The sequence below is a fragment of the Mycteria americana genome, chromosome 12, assembly GCF_035582795.1.
Source record: "Mycteria americana isolate JAX WOST 10 ecotype Jacksonville Zoo and Gardens chromosome 12, USCA_MyAme_1.0, whole genome shotgun sequence".
NCBI classification, from domain to species: Eukaryota; Metazoa; Chordata; class Aves; order Ciconiiformes; family Ciconiidae; genus Mycteria; species Mycteria americana.
In genome coordinates, this window is record NC_134376.1 from 3191123 (window position 1) to 3211551 (window position 20429).

Genomic DNA, 20429 nt, shown 5'->3' on the forward strand with positions numbered 1-20429 from the left:
GGATCCAGAGGGCAGGCAGGTTTTCTGCTCGGAAAATTTTCTTTTTGAAATGTTTGTGGTTTTGTATCATGATGAGAGCGATCTCAGGAGCAAGCAGGCACTGACCCAGAAGTCAGGAAGAGCCCGGGGTGTGGGAGACCCCGGCATCCATCAGGGTTTCCCCGTACTCCTGAGGACTCCCTTCAGCAACAGGCTGTGCCTCTGCCTTCCTGGGTGTCGTGGTTTAGCCCCAGCCGGCAACTAAGCACCACGCAGCCGCTCGCTCACTCCCCCTCGGTGGGATGGGGGAGAGAATCGGAAGAGCAAAAGTAAGAAAACTTGAGGGTTGAGATAAAAACAGTTTAATAGGGAAAGCAAAAGCCGTGCACGCAAGCAAAGCAAAGCAAAGAATTCCTTCGCTACTTCCCATGGTCAGGCAGGTGTTCAGCCATCTCCAAGAAAGCAGGGCTCCATCACGCATAATGGTTACTTGGGAAGACAAACGCCATCACTCCAATGTCCCCCCTTCCTTCTTCTTCCCCAGCTTTATATACTGAGCATGACGTCATGTGGTATGGAATAGCCCTTTGGTCAGTTTGGATCAACTATCCTGGCTGTGTCCCCTCCCATCTTCTTCTGCACCTGGCAGAGCACGGGAAGCTGAAAAGTCCTTGACTAGTACAGCAGCAACTAAAACATCTCTGTATTATCAACACTGTCCTCAGCACAAATCCAAAACATAGCCCCATACCAGCCGCTACGAAGAAAATTAACTCTGTCTCAGCTGAAACCAGGACACTGGGGACAGGCTCTTCCATGTTTTCTGTGAAAAAGTCCATCCTGACCAAATGTTGCCATCAAAAGTGGTCCATGCCAACAGTTCGCTTTTGACAAATCCGTTTTTTCTAACGGAAAACAAACCTAATTCTTGATGAATTGTGCTAGAAACGAGGGCTCAGGCAGTGGAGAGCAGGATGGAGAACAGTAACGCAACCAGCAGCCCTTGGTGGGTGGTGGATTCGGAAGCCTTGTCCCTCCTGTGGCAGGGACAAGCCTAGGTTGTATGCTTGCCGTTGCTGGAGCGGCAGGGGATGGAGCCGGCACGAGCAGGATCGGTGTCCCGGGAGCAAGGTTGGAGCAAAGGGACATGGTATAGTGGTGGTATCTGCTTAGGGACGTGGTGTAGTGGTGGGCTTGGTAGTGTTAGGTTTACGGTTGGACTCGATGATCTTAAAGGTCTTTTCCAACCTAAACGATTCTGTGATTCTGTGAACCGGGTACAGGGCCAGTGCGCTTCCCTCCTCCGGGGAAAGCAGGAGACCTAATTCACCAACATAGTTACACCTTTTTTTTAACAGTTCAAAATCCACATGCTTTTATTTTTTTACTTTAAGGGAAAAAAAAAATATCTGCAAGTATAATAAGTGAAATGAACGCAACTGCAGGCACCCTGGGAATAGCGCGGGAGCCGTGTTTACAGGGAGTTCCACATGAATCCCGTCAAGCAATGCAAATGTTGTAAGTAGGATGCGGCCACGGGTTGGGCTTTGTTTGGGTCTGATGCGGGCTGTTTTCTCTGTGGAGCAGGATTACCACTCTGCTTCTAATTAGGCAAAAGGGGAAGGGGATCCAAAGAGCCCCTAAAGATGTCAAAAATCAGAAAGAAGTCACTGAAGGGAGGGAGAAATGAAAATAAACTGACGTTGGTATTTCAGTGATGCACAAGTGCTCCAGGGCTGTGGCCGGGAGCTTTGCCTGCTCCAGCTCCTTCTGCATCACTGACGGGGTGACCTGGGTTTTTATTTCATTTGTTTATTTGATTTCATGCGTTTCTATTTTAGACAAGTGGGTTTCCAAGTCTGACATGTTTGGTCTCCAGCATGGGCTCCAAGGTGTTCCTAGCTCTGAATTTTCAAATTAAAGCCCTCTCTAAAACAAGATGTGGTTTGGGTTCAGGTTTTAGGGAAGCTGCAGGACCTGAGCCTGCTGATTTCTCTTTTTTCTTTTAATCTGGATGAATGAGAGCATGTGTGCAAAAGTAGTGTGAGACTGCAGCCCTGCACTTGCCTAATCTTACGCTGAGATAAATCTTATGCTGAACTGCTAAAACGCCAGATAAAATACTTCTAAAAGCAGCAGGGATAAATATGGTAGGTATTTTTGTTCAAGTTTCCAGAGCAGGAGAATTGTTGTCATCAGAAATAAGACAATGTCTATGTGCTGCTTTCTCCGTGATCCCTTGCTCACATATGCTTGTGTGTTTGAAAGCATAAAGGTTTATTCATACACAGATGTTTCCAATTATTTTCCTAAGAACAGTTCTCTCATTCATGCTTAATTTGTGAAACTCCTGTTTGGTTCCCCCAAATCTCTTTTTATTGTTTTTAATAGTCATACCAGCAGCAGTAATCATAAGCTCTGATGCAAATCACCACTTACTACTTTGAAACTGTTAACGTTAGTGCAGTTGAGCACTGGTGGGTCCTGTAAGAGAATATGGTCTTCTTTTTGGTGACTGGAGACATCCAACCTTGAGCCTTTTCCGTCCCTTTCGAAGCCTGTGCTGTGCACCCTGCATCCTGGTTTACATCCCGTATCCCAACATGCCGCCTTCCTTGGCCCTAGCATCTTGTGCCACCAGCTTGGCTTTGTTTTGCCTTCATCCCCAGTCATGATGTAGAGCTCGAAATGGACTCTATAGCTCCTTGAGACTTAGAAATGGGGTAGGAAGGAGATAGCCTGCATTCAGCACTCATTCCCATGATTCGAGATGGAAACAAGGAGAGCAACCTCACTGGTTGGAGCACAGAACCGGGCACAAGCCAGGTTTTTGATGGTGCCTGAATTAATTCATCTTTCTTTGTCTTGCTTTCTTTACCTTGGTTATGAAAGAGTTAGTGCTAACAGATATGTGGGGTGATTCACTTGTAAAACCTTTTGAGATCTGGAGATGAAAGTTGCTGTGGGAGGAGGATGGAGGTGGTCGTGCTCTCAGCTGCCCTGGGCATGCATGAAGTACAGAAGAGAATGGCGGTGTGCAGGACTTGAGATGGAAAGCGAAGCTGTGGGCCTGGTTGTGCTTTGTTGCTGTGTAGGAAGCGAAAGACATCCTTTGTCTCTTCATCTCAACAGGACTGCCCTTTCTAAGGCCTTCTCCTCAGTTGCCAAAATCTTGGAACCTTAGCAAATCTGGGATGTTTGGTGGTGTTTTCTTTTGTGCTTGCATGAGGAGTGAAGGCTTTTTGATGTGTAAATAGCGTGGTGCTTCAGCTTCTCCCCTCCCGATGGCTGCTGAAGCGTGTGCTCTCCTTAACGCCCTCCTCTTACCTGGTTCGAGCACGTCAGCATGCTGGTCATCCTCCTGAACTGCGTCACCCTGGGCATGTTCCAGCCCTGCGAGGACGTGGAGTGCCAGTCGGAGCGGTGCACCATCCTGGAGGTAAGGATCCCCTGCTGCCCCACTTGCCTGGGACGTGTGGGTTGCAGGGGGGTGGCCGTGCTGGGAGCTGGGAGCCCCATCTTGTCCCTTTTCCCCAGGATCCAGCCATGAAAGCCCTTCCCATAGAGATGGTTTTTCCAATAAGCCACACTTCAGCATGCTAAGTCTGTCCTCCGAGGAGACCTCCTGCCATGGCCCTAGGTGAGACCCAAAGGCCGACTGATTTGGACTTACCCCAGCAAGATCCTTTCTCTACACAATTAATAAGGGTAGGGGGGCTCAAAACTGGGGATCCAGCTCCCACTGGAGGTGTTGAACACTTTTTAAATTACAGGATGGCCAACGCCACAGGGAACCTCTTGCTCGCAGTCAGTCAGTTCCACCCCAGCCAGGTCACCGCCGGTATCTCTTGGATTGCTGCAGTCTGTTCTGTGCAATACGGCACCGATGGCTTTGCCATTTTATTCCCTTCTTTATGAACAAAAAAGCATGGGACAGGCCTGTGCCCGCTCCCCTCTGCAGCGGAGCCCACCAGCTGAAGTGCGGCATTGCCACGCGCCAGGATAACTGACCTTTGGGAGAAGCACACGTGTACAAAGCTCGCAGACCCGTGTTTGTTGGCCACCCCAAGCTTAGCGGGGCATCGTGCTTATCACTTCATCCCTCGCGGTGTCCTGGCAATCCCCTCACCGCCATATGCCCGCAGGATTCGTTTTGGAAGCACATCCCGGCAGCATCTGGTGTGTGGGCTGCACCTTGGCGCTGGGCTTCCTGCAGCAACTCAGTTCTCAGGCTTGGAACCAACTTTTGTTGTTTCTAATGCATTACATCAACCTAGGCAGGGACTACCAACATGTGGTAGTGTAACGGGCTTGGTTCGTTTGAATCCCGCACAGATCTGCTGCTTTACTTCCCTTTGGGTGTTTCAGCCGTACAAGAAGGCCAGTGGGATCCTTCCAACCAGCTTCTCCTGCTTCTTTCAAAGATTGGTCCAGAACTGCCTGCAGATGCCAGGAATAGCAGAGTTTGTCATCAAACCCTCTTTCAGCCTTAAAAGAGGATCTGTTAAATGCAGAGCCAAGTAAACCAGACGAATTGAGAAACCACTATAGGTTTGTTATGGAATGAGACCAATTTTGGAGAAACTGTTGCTACCAGAGGCATCCAGCACAGGGATCGTCTCAGAGGGTCAGGCTCAGGGTTGGTGTGGGGTGGCATCCAGAGGTGGCACCGGAAGATGTCACGCTGCAGGCAGCCATGGGCTCAGCTGCCCCCAGAGAGCCCATCAGAAAGTGTCCGCTCTCTCCTGAAAGGGTACCCTCCATGTGCCTGCCATTCTTCTGCGTGTATTCACCCGCGTGGAACTTGGTTTGCAGGATGCCCGTCCCTGCCAAAATGTCCAAGCAGACCAAGGGAATCCTGCTTGGACGAGGAGGTGACGTTATTGAATGCTCCTTATTTGCTTCTTTTTTTTCATAATTTAATCAGGTTGCAAACATATGGCTTGCATGGTCTGTTCTCCTCAGAATAGACACTCATACCTCTGCAAGGAGCCCAGGCACTGAATTTGGTTTCTAATACCGGCTTAATGATTACAACATATATTTGCAAAACCCAAGTATTATCCGGAAGGGTTTGCAGGCAGAAAAGGATGGCAAGTAAAGCCATCGTTATGCCTCACCCTGTCACAGCTTGCAGGAGGGAATGGAAGCCAGAACATGAGGTAGGAAAGCCTGAACTCCTTTATGGAGGCATTTGGATGCCAGTTATTAAATGAACTGAAATAATGGAGCAAAACTTCAGTGCAGTTTATCAAGGGAAAGGTTGGTTGATAAAGCCAACAGCCAGAGGAGATGGTGCTCACACGCAGCCACGCAGAGGTACATGGATGCGCAGTGGGAACTTGGCTGCCATGTGGATGCTCTGTTAATTTTACCGTTAATCCACTCAGGCCTCAAATTGAAAGTGCCAGAGACGCAATACCAAACAGTATGGTCGTTAGGAGAGTAGTTTGGACAGAAGCAGTCATGTCTGCAGATCGAGAAGTTCCTGTGCTTTATCAAGTCTGTTATTCAAAACAACAAAGCCTCTGCACGTGATTTAAAAGCAATCTGTATCTCCTGGTGTTCAAGTTTACAGGCAACTGTAGAAGAGTATTTAGAACAGAGTCCATTTCATGGTATCTTCAAATACATCCACATTTCATGCATGTACGTGTAGTCTCCAGGAGGGCTGGAGAAATCACAGCTGTCCAAGTCCCCGCTACCCTACAGAAGTCATTCTTTAAGTAAAGGCTGAGGCACATTCTATAGGACAGCGCTGGATTAATTTGTGCATCTTTATTTTCTCTTCTTGTTTTCACAGTAATCTAAAACCCAAAATTCTGACCTTCATCAAGAGGCTCCTGCGCTTGGGCACACAGCCTTGCCAGCGGGATGCCCGGAGCCTCTGCACTCCGAGGAACCGCTCCGGTCATTCCTTACATGCAGCAGAACTGCCCTTATAGTTACTGCTTCAGCCTCTGCTTCATGTGCACATTCACTGTCCGCTGGGTCTGGGTCTGTGAGTAGGAACCTGGTCCCTTCAGGAGTCCTTGAAGGCATCAGAGGTGAAGCACATCCCGCTGTGTTAGATGGGACAAATTCTTTCTAGGAGGTATGAGCTGCCCAGTCTGGAAACGCAGCTTCCACTGCAAGTTGCTGAGACCTCCTGGACCCAACCACAAGCTGCTGTTGAATGCATAGGTTTTAAATGCCAGGTTTTATTTCTGAGTTCGTTAGGTGGCACTTTGGTACCAGTGCTTTGCCTCGCAGCGTCTGCCAGGCTATACAGAGTGCCTCTGTGGTGGGAGTGCTCATGTCTCTGCTTTCCCTTTCCCTGATAAGAAAGCACAGCAGAACTGACTGTAATAATCTTTTACTGGTCTCCAGGCATTTGACGACTTCATTTTCGCTTTCTTTGCGGTGGAGATGGTCATCAAGATGGTGGCTCTGGGGATCTTCGGGCAGAAGTGTTACCTTGGAGATACGTGGAATCGCCTGGACTTCTTCATCGTGATGGCGGGGTCAGTAACAAAACCTCATAAATTTGCTCTTCGCAGTGAAAGCAAGAGCACCCCGGAGAGCCAAATCTGTAGGTTGTCCTGGCCAGTTTTCATAATGTCTTGTGAAAGCTGCCAGGCTCAAGCCAAGGCAAAGTCTCACAAGTCTCATTTGGTTTCACCTCTGGCAACCACGCCAGATTACGGGGTGGGGTACGAATGTCAGGGCAAAAGTCATCAGGTTTTCAGTAGCAATCCTTCCGCCAGAGCCATCTCCGTCAAATCGAGCGCACGCTGATCTAGTCCTTGCGACGGCCGGTATGTCCCAGTGCTCGCGGTTAAGGCCGTTGCCTGCAGAGCGGGTGGAAAAAAGCACACAGCAGCTCAGCCCCGCTCCTGCTATGTGACACCATTAGAGTGAGGCAGAGAGGCAGAAATGGGCCAAGCAAGGAGACTCTAGCCCAAAAACCTGGTTCAGAAGGTTGAAATCCCAGTGGAAGAAGCTGGCCAGAAGTTGACCCAAATTACAAGTGTGCAAATGCCTCCTGTAAACTTCTCTTGGTTTACATTTTAATACTGTCTCCCACAGCTGCTTATTTGTGCAGGATGTGTTAATAAACAGATATAAGGAAGATCTGGGTGCTTTTGACACCAGTTCCCTCACACCCATAGGAAAAAACTGAGTGGATAAAAGCTTGGCAAGTCTAAAATTTTTTCCTATAAATAAATGGATTTTAGAAACCCCAGGCTCTCTTACCTGCTTAGCATACCTTAGAAAGGGATAGACTGCTCTAATTGCAAAGCTCTGCCTTATTTCTGAATTCCTGGGTTTATAATGACCAGCCTGGGGTTAATTAGAACATTCCTGTAATATGTTGGGGTACTTTTACCCTTCCGTTAGTGATGTACAATCTGCACTGCACTAATGGAGTTTTGCTCCATGTTATTTGTCTGGAATACAATTAGGAATGGCCTTACTGGTTTGAATAAAACATGAGCTCTCCTGCACAGAGCTTCCTTTGAACCCGTGTGCGGTTACAGCCCACGAAAGAACAGCAGGGACAACAAAAGAAGCAGTTAATTATTTTTTTCTTTCCAAAGCTGGTGCAGCGTTTAAACCAGAAGTAGTAGGGGAAGAGCAAGGCTGTAGTTGCAGGGGGAACTTGGGATCAGAAATCTGCCATCCATAACCAACGTGCCGACAGCGTTGCCCCATGCTGAACCTGCAGGCTGAGCTCTCCTGATGGGCGAGCAGAGGTTCCCCACATCATCAAACAGCTCATCCCAGCAAAGCAGGAGACGAAAATAGCGCGTGCAGGCAGAAAGGCTGAGCCCTCTGCTCATACCTCAAAGTCAGGTTTGGCACCAGGATCTTTGTTCACATAGCACCTGGGACGAGGGGGAAGGTGGCTGGTGAGTCAATTTGGTAGTTTGCCAGGGCATTTCCCCACCCTCCGTGGCTGGCATACCTTTGAGAAGGATGAAAACAGCGGAAGCACCAGGAGACCCCAATGGGAAGCCCTGCTGCCGGTCTGGTGTTACTCAGGCTGAAGATGAGAAGAGGAACGGCCCCTTCTCTGGCTGATCCTGGGCCATCTCCAGATGATTTTGGTGTATTTGAGCTGTACCTGTGACATTATTTCCCATCTCTCAGAAGAGAGGCTGGGCTGGGACCTGGGCTGGCCGGTAACGCTGGTGGAGGGCAAGGAGAAGCTGTGCCATGGGCTGGGGTTCTCCACCTCTCCCACCACCGCTGTTCGATCCAGTGTCTGCTCCTAAAACTGGAGGTGGTTTAGCAGGGAGCACGCTACTGGAATAACAAGAGTTGCTGTTTCCAGCAAGCGGATGGATGTGATGAAGTTTATTATGAGGCTTTTTCTGATAAGAAGGGAAACAAGTGATAGGCAGTGCTGCCTGCTTTGTTTGCCCCATTCGGTCTCCTCAAATAAGCTGATTTGGCTTGCTGCAAGTATACCAAAGAGAGCAGAGGGTAAGCAGGGAAACTACAAAATAAACATATTTTCTGCCTCTAGCAACAGATTGCGTCTGAAGTTTGTTCCAGCACTGAAAGCCCTTTCATGTTTTGTTCGCCTGAGAAATGTACCCTGGAAAATTTCAGACCGAATGGAGCTTACAACCTTTCAGTCTGTCCAGCAGCCAAGTTGAAAGCATTTCCTGCATATCAAAAATGTTGTCCACAAGAGCTGAAACCAGAGAGGTTTCTTGTGCATGCAGTCCCTGGAGACGTTGCAGGCTCATACGATATGCTTTGGACATCTTTAACTTGACAGCTGAAGGAGTGGAAACTGTTCATGGCAGAAGACATCGCAAAGGCTTGTTCCTCCTTTTTTTCAGTACCCAGAGGCTGTAGGAAATCTCCTACCAACTGCTGGTCCACCCAGACCTCTGGTCCCTGCATACCCAAAATTTCCAGCTCCAGCAGGTTTCTGTTGGGCATTTCCAGGGTATTCTGGGTTTAGAAGGGTCATATGAGAACAGGACCCCAAGCTTGGCCTTGACAAAGAAGCCTTTGACTTTTTCATGAAGGTTTCAGATGTTTTCACTGCTTGTAGAAGGTCCGGTCTGGAATCCCTCAAGTTGTTTCAGGTTGGCTTCAGTGGGCAATGTAGATTCCCCCTAAGACTTACTTTCAAATCCTAAACGGAGTATCACGGGAGTCCAAAGTATCAGGCTCAGCAAGTCTGCTTCCTAGACCAAATCCTGGATTATTCATCTTTTATCAGCCCCATTGAAACTCCAAGGGCCAAGTAAACGTGAGGCCCCAGGAGCTGGCCCTTTAACACGCTGATAGTTGCATGTGCTCTCTGGAGTACTAAGCCAGCTCCCACTGGAGCATTTCATACTCCTTTTACATGCTATTAGTAGTTCAAAAACTGTATCAGTTACACTAAAATCCACTTACTCAGCCACCCGATAAATTGTGAGCGTGCTGTATTGGGACCACGCCAGCAAACAGATTCCGGCTTCGGCACTGTTCACTTCAGGGACTTGAAACAATGCTTTGTCTATTCCTGCAAGGTCTGTTTAGAGCAGACACCTGGTGCTGGCTCCAGGCCCCTCGACGCAGGTGTGAACGGGCATTTCCGATGGCTTTCCCACTGTGTGGTCCTGCGTGCGGCTCTGGGCTGCTTCCCACTGCTCTGCTCCGGCTGCTTAATGAACACACGTTAGATTTAAAACCTGTTTTCGTGCCGTGCTGAGTTTTCAAGCTATTCATCATGTTCGGCTCAGTTCCTACGTACAAGCTTTAAGGTGGTTTTGATTTATAAAGACTCACTAACTACTTCAGGGAAAAAAAAAAATATCTCTGGAAGGTTATCACTAAAAACAGCTCCAAATCACCAGGGCCTCTGCACGGCAAATTAAGGCTAAGGGGCCGAAGTCACCGCAGTGCAATGCCAGTGATATCGCGGGGTTACACCAAACAGCTTCAGGACAAAGACAAAAGAGAAGCAAACATCAGAACATCTAGATATTCCCAATTAAACTTTGTAGAGCAAGGCAAGGCATCAAATACGAAGTGCAAGGCTCTGGCAGAGCAGAGCACGGGCACACGGGCAATGATGTGCCTGAGCAAGGCTGGCCCGAAATCAAACCTTCCTGGCTGTTGCCTGAAATCCATTCAGCCGTTGCTTCTTGACGGCACATAACGATTTTGGTCCATCCTGAATGGAGGATGCTTCAATTGAAAATCTCTCCGCTGCAGCTTCTGAAGCGCCTGGTTGCAGCAGTTTAGCTCGTGTTTGCCTTCCTCCTTCCATATCTGTTTGTTTATTTTAAAAAAACAAAACAAGAGCTCTTTCTCCATGGGATCCAACAGCTTACTCGCAGGGTTGCTTTTGATGCCGTTATGTTATTTGAACAGGCGTGGTGAGAGATTTGTGACATATTTACAAGTGCTTCCCTGTAGTCAAACTCATAAATTGTAATTACAGCCATGCTAACTAGCCATAACCCCATTAAAAAAACAACACTACACACATTTGCCACTCATTGCTATAAAAGAGCAAGAAAACTGACTTAACTTAACGTCCTTCCCAGCCTGGGAGAGAAATGTTTATGTGAAATGGAGACGGAGCATGAAAAAGAAAATGTTCCCTATTCTTAATAATAAAATGGAAACCAAACTACTTTAACGTCATTTGTCGGCTCGGTCATTCACATTTTTGTCATAGGGGGAGAGATAAGCTGGCGTGAAAATACGCTGGGGTGCTTGTAGGGGGTATAATATCAGAAACATCTTATTGACTTTGAGCTGCATGGAGTTGAGCAGCGATCTCCCCGGGAAGGCTGCGGATGCGCCGCCAGCCGGAGCGCGACAAGCTAATGGAAAGGGAGAGCAGCACGGCTGCGGGGACTGAGCAGATAGCTGGGGGCTCCCCCGATTTCTGTGGCCCCCATTTTGCAGCTCCTTGTCATGCCAAGTCCTGCTTTCCGGTGTGTTACCTGTGCCTGCGGCCCGTTAGCCCGGGAGCACGTCTGCCTGTCGGCCCCTGCACCGTCGCTGCTCACGTGGGTATTTTCAGCTTCTTGGAGGCTGAAATATCCCTTATATCCCCCGTTGACAGTGTGATGCGCATCATGAGCTGCAAACACCGAGTGGATGGTTTTGCAAGCCCGGGCTATGGCTCCCAGAGCGCGCAGGCAGCGACAGCCCCAACCCCGGGCAGCCCCAGCACCCTCACGCCCAGCGACTGAGCATCCCACGTCCTGACGCCTTTCCCTCTTTCCCCCGCAGCATGATGGAGTATTCTCTGGACGGACACAACGTGAGCTTGTCTGCGATCCGCACCGTCCGGGTACTTCGGCCGCTACGAGCCATTAACAGGGTCCCAAGTAAGTAACGCCTTCGTCCGCACCGCAGCCACGCTGCCGGGCTGGCCGGCTGCAGCTCGGGCTCTGCCGGGCTCACCGCCCTGGGAAAACCGGGGGGTTAAAGGCACCCCAGCTGGCTCTCTGCGTGCTAAGCCTTGCAGTAGTAGTCTACTCTCCTGCTGCTGAGAGCAAGTTCATTTATTTTAATTTTTAATGGCAAGTTAGGGATCCTGTATTATGATTATCGGTACTAGTAAAGGGCAAGGGAGTAGATTTTATGCCTGGGACGGCCAAATTTTCATGGCTGTTTTCCAACGTTTTTGTGAACTCTCTGAGGCAAGTAACTCTCTGCTCCTAGTGCAAAGTAAATAACAAGGTTCCTATAAAGAAAGGGGAAAGGTCAGTTTTAAGAAGGCTCTTCTTGCCCCGGATGGGTTCATTTTCCCCTCTCAGCTGTTTAAGGTCTTTCCATTTCTTTGTGTTGAGGATTAGAAGCGCAGCAGCCTCCTTTGCTGGTAAAATACCACAGAGGGTTTGCTGTCATGTAGAACAAAATTGGGTTCATCCATGATAGAAAGTTCAAGTGGCCCCTAAATCCATTTTCAAGTGGCTTCAGCTGCTTGTCTTCTAAATCCAATCTGAAAGACGAACCAACAAGTTGAAATAATTTCCTGCCGGAATCAGCCGTCTGCTGAGCAAGGTACTAATTTCATAGTGCTTTCATCATTTTTTTAACCAAAATCCACTCAATTCAAAATGCAGTGGCATTGTATGGAAATCACAGAGGTTCCTTGCAAAAAAAGTACATTTCCTGTTCTTTTTAAAAGCACATTTGAATGACACAGCCCCGCCGGTCCTTGCTGAACATCCTGCCTGGGTTAATTGCCCATCATGTCGGCACATCTAGGGACAGCAAAACAAACTCCCCCAGAAGGGTTGCGGTTCCAGTACCTCAGATGAACATGCAAAGGAACAGACGGATGTTTATGCACAGGAGTCTTTGAAGTTTCTCTCTGAGCTCAAATTCGTCAGGATTTTTCTTTTTTTAAAAAAAAAAAAAAAAATTTGTAAATTCGACAGTGACATCATTAGAAGTTAAAAACAAGACCAAAAGAAACGAGAGGCTAAAAGGGACCATGAAACCCTCTGGAGCTTTGTTTTCCTAATGAGGTTTTGTTACCAGGGTTTCGGTAGCCCGAAAACACAACACAAAGTTTTCCTCTGGGGTTTTGAGCGCGGTGGCTCCATGGCCTCGCTGGGACGGGGAGGAGCGGAGGGACGCTGGCACGTGCTCGGCGCGGAGCCCCGCTGAGGTTTCGGGCTGGGGCAAGGATCAGGCTCGCTCTGAAGTTAGTTAAAGCCACGAAGCCCTTCGTAGCTCTCCCTTGAAATAGTGGGAGTCGCAAGCTGGGATTCAGCTGGGCTGAGAGCAGAAGCCGGGGGAATTTGAGGATTTACATGCCTGTTAAACTAAGGCCCAGGGATCCAAACGCCTCCAAGTCCAGGTGAAATTCTGATCTGGGTCCAGCTTGTGTTTTTCTTCCTTAGGAGTCTGATATTGAAGCTTTGAAGTAAGCCTTTTAGGCTGTCTTCTGCTACACTTGCCACTTTGATTTTTTTTTTTCTTCCAAAAGACAGGTGATAGAAAATATTCAAATTTTTTGTTAATAGTATGTGCGATTAAATCCTGAGAGCTCAATCCATGTTTGGAGTTGAGTTGCCCGTCTTAACAAGCCGCTAGGCTGGTCTTACAGCACTACCAGTGTCTTGAACAAGTGCCAGGGCAGGATTAGTATTCTTAGAAATATCTCAGTTCCTGGAGGGCAGATAATCACAGACTTTACTTGTTTATGAGACACTAACTCCATCCACTTTTAACATCGGTACTTTTATTGTTTCAGACTGATATAATCCAGGGTCTGTGGAGAATGGATAGCGACAACCCTCTATTTTGTTGTATTTTTGCAGTTTCTGGTAATAACAGTTACGTTTCTAGTATTTCGTCCATGGGGATGCTACGGCTTAGCGGGGGGATTACCTCGGACGTCCACCGCATCCCAGCCAGCAGCGTGGCAGTAGGTCCCGCTCAGCCCCGTCCATGCCGTCCCCAGCGCTGGGGCAGCGACGCTCCCCCGGCCACCGCACCGCTGGCGGGAGCGGGGTTTTCGGCTCAGAGGCAGTCACAAAAGGACGTCGAGCAGATACGAATTATGGCTGGGTCAGAAGAGAGGAGCCTGGCATTCAGTTGCAGGCACAGGGGAAGCAAGGACCCATGAGAAATAGCCTGGCGATTTATCCCTGTGATGCCTGGGCACTTTCCTGGGTTCCAGCCAGTGCTATTAGCTCTTCGCTTCCAGGCACAATAAATTCACCCGCAAGATTATGTCATTTTTATTTTATTTGTTCAGAAAAGAAAGGAGAACCCCGGCCAATAAAAACATCATCTCTATTAGAAATTATTCCTTGAAAATGACTGGAAAAATATAATTCCTGCGCTTTATATGTTTGGCAGGGGCTGTAGTTAGGGGTTTTTTTTAGTAGTGGTCACTGTTTTTTCAAATCCATTTCACTGCTTTGTTTTTATTTTTCTACTATGTGGTTTAAACCAGGCATCACATGGAATGGGAACGAAAAGAAATCCTGATCCTCATTTCAGCCTAACCGATGCTTGTGCTCTTTTCCCATGGCACACTTGACATTCTGCTGAGAGCCCAGAGCACCCTTAGCGGATAGCGAACAGATGGATTCAATATCGAGAATGGTGCCACTAAACAACCCAAAATACCAAAAGTAGCTGAGCGGAAAAAAGTTGTCTGGCACAGGGAGATAAATTTTAACCATTTTTGGAAAAAAAAGAGCGAGGATATTAGTTGGGGGGGGGGGGGAGAAGAAAAGCCCAGCATCGTCTTTCCAGTGGGAATTAAGTCAGTCTTTTCTGCTTTTCCAAAGATAGATTTGCAAGGAAAGTCTGAAGGACAGCGCTGTGGGATGTGCTCCTGGGGGGCTTACGATGACAGCATGTGTTGGGAACAAGCGTTATGAAATCAAACTCCCATTTGCCTCCAGCTCTGGGTTTCCCCTGCGCATGGAGCGGAGGCCGGTGCTGTCCCCGTGTCTGGCACCAGCGTTGCGGTTACAGGGGATGGCAGGGACGCTGGCCGGCATCCCGCGCGCTCGCCAACGCAGCCTGGCTGCCAGCGCCGTGTCCCTTCCCTGCGGGGTGGCGTTGGCGCCGGGGTGGCACGGGGACAGGGTTTGGAGGGCAGCCGGCGGGGCTGGCACGGGGCTGGACACCAGCATCGCAGCTCCTCTGGAGAGGCATCCGCTGCCGGCGCCAGCAGCGGGGAGCCACGCCGGAGCCAAGACGCAGCTGGGCGTGGAGACCTTGAAAGGCTCTTGCCCTGGGATGCAGAGGTTATTACTCACACCTAATTACTTATTAGCGCAGACTTCTTGGCCGGGGCAGTTTATCCACTCGTGCTGTGCTGACAAGGTAATGTCGGCTCCGACCCTGCTTGGCTGGGTTGCGTTTCCGCTGGCAGAGCGACATGAGGTGGGTAAAGCGGCGTGACGGGGCTCCGGCTCCTGCTAGTGCTGCCTGCCGTGGCCTGGGAGGTGCTGGGTTGGGCGGACGCTGCTCTCCTGGAGACTCTGCTCCTCCCAACACCAATCCCTGGGGTCTGCAGATGCCAGGCTGCAGCCCAGCGTCGTCACTGAATTAGCAGGAGAGGCATCAGGCATGACTTGGGAGCTGGCTGAGGGAAGAAGCCAACGTGGAAATTGGTGGGGGAAGAGAGCCCGCGTCAGTGTAAATGCCGCGCTCCGTTCAAATGGGATGACTAATGGAGAGCAGCATGCTGCTAGGGGAAACGCAGGGAGAAAAAGCTCCATGCAGGCAGGCAAGAAAAGGTGTTTGCAGAGCAGCGTTTTAGTGGGATAAAATGCCTCCGAAGGCGGCACTGTCGCCTTACCCAGCAGCCGCATCGATTTCCACCATGTCATAAACCTGAGCTCTGCTCTCTGCTGTGTGCCGGGCTCCTGAGGCTCGGTTTCTGGTTTTATTCTTTTCTATAATTTAACATTTGCCTTTGTCTCTTCCTCTTTTCATTAGTTCTCCTCTCATCAATTATCAGCTGTTGAAATGATTGCTGGTCAGTGTCTCAGAGGTTCATTTAACCTCTGTTGAACTGCTGAGCTGCAAGTCGTTATTCCCTTTTTATTCCTTTTTTATCCTTGAGTTTGCAGGCGCCCTGATGTGTGAGACAGGGCAGCCCCAGGTGCCAGCCCAGTCCCTACCTCCTTGCCCAGTCTCCCCTGGGCAGCGATGCTGGGATCATGCTGGACGGAGACGCAAGGGTTAGCTGAGGCTCTGCAAGATTGACTCCTTCCTCAATCTTCTTATTTAGGATGGAAGATCTTGCACAGAAATCAGCATTTCCCTGGCAGCAAAGGTGCTGGGGGAGCCCCTGCTCTGCACCCAGGTTCATAGGGAGCCTTGCAGAGAGGTGCGGGACCGGCTGGGAAGGTCTCCCGGCAGCCTGCGCAGGAGGAGGGGAAGGGAGCAGAGCTGAGAGCTTTGCTTAGAGGAAGAAACATTTGCATCCTGCTTTCCTCCCTCAAAAAAGTACAAATTTCTCCTGCCTCCCCTGCTTGGCAGTCCTGCGAGCTCTGGAGTATGAATGGCTCTCAGCTGCCGGCGGTGGCCAGCAAGGAGAGGAGTCCTCTGTGGAGGAGGAGTTATCCACCGAGGAGGCCCGGAGAGCAGCCGCAGCTATCATCCTACACAAGGCTCTGTATTGTTTAGGGGAACAATTTGTGTGATTCATGAGAGATGTTCAATATGTTTATAAATATATATTTTGACAATTTCTCGGGAGGCTGATGGGTTGCGGGGGCGTTTCTCCAGGAAAGACTGTCTTGCAGTTTTGCCCATGTTTGTGTGTTGTTGAGTGCTGCATTACTGAAAACATCTGAAAATCCCACTCTTAAGTCCACCCTTTGGAGATGCGCTGTTTGTTCCCATGTGCTGCTAAGCCTTTTGCACTCTTTACCTTCCTTTTCAGCCTTAAGGTATAGGGGAAAACATAAACATCCCAGTTCCTCTGCCCAGGATGCACTGGCTGCATGACCAAGCCTGGGAGCAGCTGGGATCAGTGGTGGCATTCGCACTCTCCCCGTCAAAGTCAAAGGTTCTCCTCTAACCTGTTTTCTCCTTCTCCCCACAGGTATGCGAATACTCGTCACCCTGCTGTTAGATACTCTGCCTATGTTAGGCAACGTCCTCCTCTTGTGCTTCTTTGTCTTCTTCATCTTTGGGATTGTCGGTGTGCAGCTCTGGGCAGGGCTGCTGAGAAACAGGTGTTTCCTAGACAGGAATTTTGCAATGTAAGTACAGCAAAAAAAATCTCCACCTTTTCTTCCTTTCTCCCTCTCCCACACCAGAAAAACCCCGGCCGTCAGTAGCGTTAGCGTCCAGCTGGGGTGCAGCCAGGGGTGCAGACCCAGCAGCGCGTGGACGAGAGCGCGACGTGGCCGTGCCACCCGGCTGCAATGGCAGCTCTGAACAGGGCTGTCGTCTTGATTCACAAAGTTGTTGGCTTCAGGACTCCGAGTCTGGCTGGGTACTTTTTTTATGAAAACCCCCCACTCGTCAGCAAGTTACTGAGGGTTTGGAGTGGCTTTCTCATGTTTTTTCCTCTGCCCATGAAGGAGAAGGATGTTAGTGGTTTGCATTATCTCTGTCCGAGGACGCTGAGATCCCTGACTCCGGGAATTTGAGGATTTAGAACAAACAAAAGCATTAGACCTCTCCTAAAATTGCCAGTTCCCAAAACTGTACAGGTCTGGGAGGTCACCTAGCACACCACAGCACCCGGCAGTGGGTTGATGAGATGTTCCACATGCTGGTACAGACAGCACCATGGAGATGCTGCTGAAACACCAACTAAATCTTTGTAGGTGCATTAAGATAAGAAGCTTGATGCGGACGGCATTAAAGACATTTGTACACCACTCTCAGTCTGGCACAGGCATCAGGGAGGGGCAGCACACTCGATCACCTGCTCTTTTTGATACAAATTTTAGTTTTGATTCTTCCAAGCTAGGCAGTTGCATGGACCAGCATCCCTGCCAGGTGCTGAGGGTGCTAATAGGCCTTAATTACTCTGATGAGCCTCACCGAGGACCTCCACCCACACCCTGCCCATGGCCAGGAGCTCTATTTAAGCTCAGCCTGTGGCCCTTAGTGCTGGTTTGAGCTGTGCTGTTGGTGTGCTTGTCTCTAGCTCTGTCTTTGTTCCTGGTTTCTTTGGCTCCTGCCCGAGTTCCCTGGGTGGGTCCTGGATCTGGTTCATCACTTGCCATGTCTGGGGCTTTGAATGGACCCTGGGCTCTGCCTGCTGTGTTCAGACTCCATCTGTGCAGGTGCTGCTGGCACTGGGATCACCCTTGGCTCCTGGCTCATACCTGCCACGGGACAGTCCTGCTCTCGGTGCTCCTCAGCATGACACTGAGCTTGGGCTGTTCTGCATTTGCCCCTTCAGAGGTGCAATGTAAGGACGCACCTTAAAACCCATCAGCACAATAGATCAAAACTAAGTGCAGCCTGCAAGCTCCTGTGAAAAGGGAGGTCTGCCTGGGAAAATCCCTTTGGAGGGGCTCCTGTCAGAGACCGCTGGAGATGTCAGCGGCTCAGAGGTGAGGAAATGCCTGAGACCAGCTAATCAGGGCAACTCTAGCTCTGTAAGAGAAGATAGAGCCTGTAATTATATCTGTTTGTAATCATCTGCTGACTACAATTTGTATTGTGTCTGGAAGACAAGCAGAGATTATCCCTCAGCTCTACCCCAGGGCCTGTTCCTGCCTCTCACTGATTAGTCCTGTGGCTTTCAGCTCTCTGAGCCTTTCTCTGTGCTGCATACTGTCTCTGATGATGCTTACTCATCCCATCAGAGATGCTGAAAGGCAGAAAATCGATGAGTCTGCCATGTGTGTATGCTTCTGCTCCTGCATCTTGATGCTCCAACCTCACGAGCTCTCTCCTGCACCCACGGCAGGTATTTGCTGGTCACCAAGACCCTCCATCACTCCGAGTAACCCCCGAGTTGACATTTCAAAGCCCAAAGAGAGGTGTTAAAGCCGCGCTTGGGTGGCCCCATTGCATGGGGCAGGCACCATGTGCGGGCAGTGCTTTGAGCACAAGGAGCGCAGAGCTGTAATTAGCTTCGGCGAGTCCCTCTCATCTCTTTGACCAGGTTTCTAAAATGCTGTGTGATTTCCTGCAAAGTGGAGCTTTTAAAATTAACCACAGGGGAAACGTTTGCTAAGTAGAGATATTAAGCAGCCTGGGGAAAGCAGACTGTTATGTAATGGCCATCAGCAGCATCAAAGGCGTCGCAGGATTTTCTTATCAGGGTCTTGGTCCCGGTCGCTGAAGGCAAAATCAGGCTCCCTGTGCTAAGCCTCAGGACCTGTGTTTGAAAAGGCGGGAGGTTTGTGAGAGGTCATCTTCTCTTTCCCGCTTCACCGCAGCTCTGCACTGGTTCCTGGGTCCCTCCCAGCAGCAGGTAGTGCTGGATCTGGGTGGCTGTGGGCCGTCGGTTGCCTGTGCCCAAGTCCTGTTGCTTGATGCCATGTGTTCAGGGATACTGTGAACAAAGTTACAGCGTTCCAGAGAAATTGGGAGAAAATAGGCCTTTGGCATGCCCATGGGGCAGCTCTGTTGCAGGACAGGGCTACTCCAGCTCTGCTGGTGCCAGTGTCAGTGTAACAAATGTGGGTTGCTCTGGAACCATCACCTAGACTGAAGGTACTGTCCTGGTCTGTGTTTCGCTGGGTTAGCTTTAGACCTGAGAAACCTGGCTGCAATGAATCAGGCCCTCCAGTTCCAGCTAGAAGCTATCCCAGGTTGATTGGAGCTTGGTGTGAAAGTTTTGGGGGAATCCAGATGAAACTATTCCCATCTTTGCTGTTATTCCTGATTCATTCTCCTGAATCCGTAGTTCCAGGCTTTGGGATATGGTTCACCCCTGCAGTGGTCTTTAACACCCCAACAGCAAGCTGTATAGGGGGAAAAGACATGGAGTGACTTTGGTGTGGCAGTAACAGGGAAAGCGGTTACATGATTCTGCTATTGTAAAGAAGGGCTAAAATATACAGCACTGGGCCCAGACTAGCAGGTGGAGATATAGGCAAAGTCAAGCCCAGGACTGGGACTGGAGAGGGTCCATCGCTCTGTGTCCTCGTGCTTCATCCCTGCGCTGGACTGCCGTGCTCGGCATCGGTGCTAGAGAGCCCTGGCCATCCGTCCCCTGCCAGGGAGAGCTGCCAGAGAGAACAAAACCAACAACAAAACCTTCACGTGGGGGATGCAGGATTAAAGTTAAGCTCTGGTTTTGGTTAGAAGTAAACAGAATAGAGCCCTGTGGGAAAAGGGGAATGAGATTCTGGTCATTTAGTTTTGTCTGCCAGGTCCCACTAAATCCCAGTGGTGTTGTCCTCAGCCTAAAATAAAGTTTACCAGCCCTTCAGCAGGCTGTGAAGGGCTGGGGGCCTGGATTGGGGCTGAGCAGATGATGGTCCTGGTTCAGATTTTCCTTACAGCCCCATAAAGGGGAAGACCTGAGTTACTGGCAGGACTCGCCTTGGCGGTGGTGTCAAACCCTCCCAGATGAAAACAGAACCGCTTTAAAGCGAGGGTGAGGATCTGAACACAACCCAGGGCGTCAGGCAAGGAAGGGTCATAGCCCCAGAGGTTTTCTGGAGTAAAGCAAGTGTAAGTGAGCACAGAGACCAGTGCTTCAAATGTAGTTTCTTACCTGCTGCATGTTTCTTTGCACACTCGCTGCCAGCAGCTTTCTGGGCCATTCAACTTTACAGCAGGCATCAGCTGGAAGAAGTGACTTTGATTTTGCCATCATTCTTCTTCCTGTGGAAACCTTTTCTTTTAAATCCCCCTTGAAAGTTGGCTGCTTCAAGTAAAGAAACTATTTTTAAACATAGTACATTCCGATAAAAATTTGGGGACTTCTTTGAGGTGCACTGGAAATGTCTGCTTTCTCTCTCTCTCCTTGAAAATTGCGCTGTTGCAATGTAAAATCATGCTGGAAGGAGGAAGTTTTATTATGGATTCTCTTT

At 49.6% G+C, this 20429-nt stretch overlaps 1 protein-coding gene across 4 annotated transcripts in view; it reads left to right on the forward strand.

Annotated features, from left to right (window-relative positions):
• CACNA1H (calcium voltage-gated channel subunit alpha1 H) overlaps positions 1-20429 on the forward strand; it is a 262906-nt gene that overhangs the window by 131492 nt on the left and 110985 nt on the right. For 3 of the 4 annotated variants that reach the window (XR_012777680.1, XM_075515653.1, XM_075515654.1), the window contains exons 3-6: positions 3306-3418; positions 6349-6482; positions 11218-11315; positions 16520-16679. Coding sequence is in view for 3 of the 4 variants with exons in the window: in XM_075515653.1 (XP_075371768.1) it covers positions 3306-3418; positions 6349-6482; positions 11218-11315; positions 16520-16679 (505 nt within the window). In the remaining variant the exon portion in view is untranslated. Of the gene's footprint in view, positions 1-3305; positions 3419-3537; positions 3620-6348; positions 6483-11217; positions 11316-16519; positions 16680-20429 lie in introns of those variants that run through there. The other variant, XM_075515655.1, reaches the window with a different exon arrangement.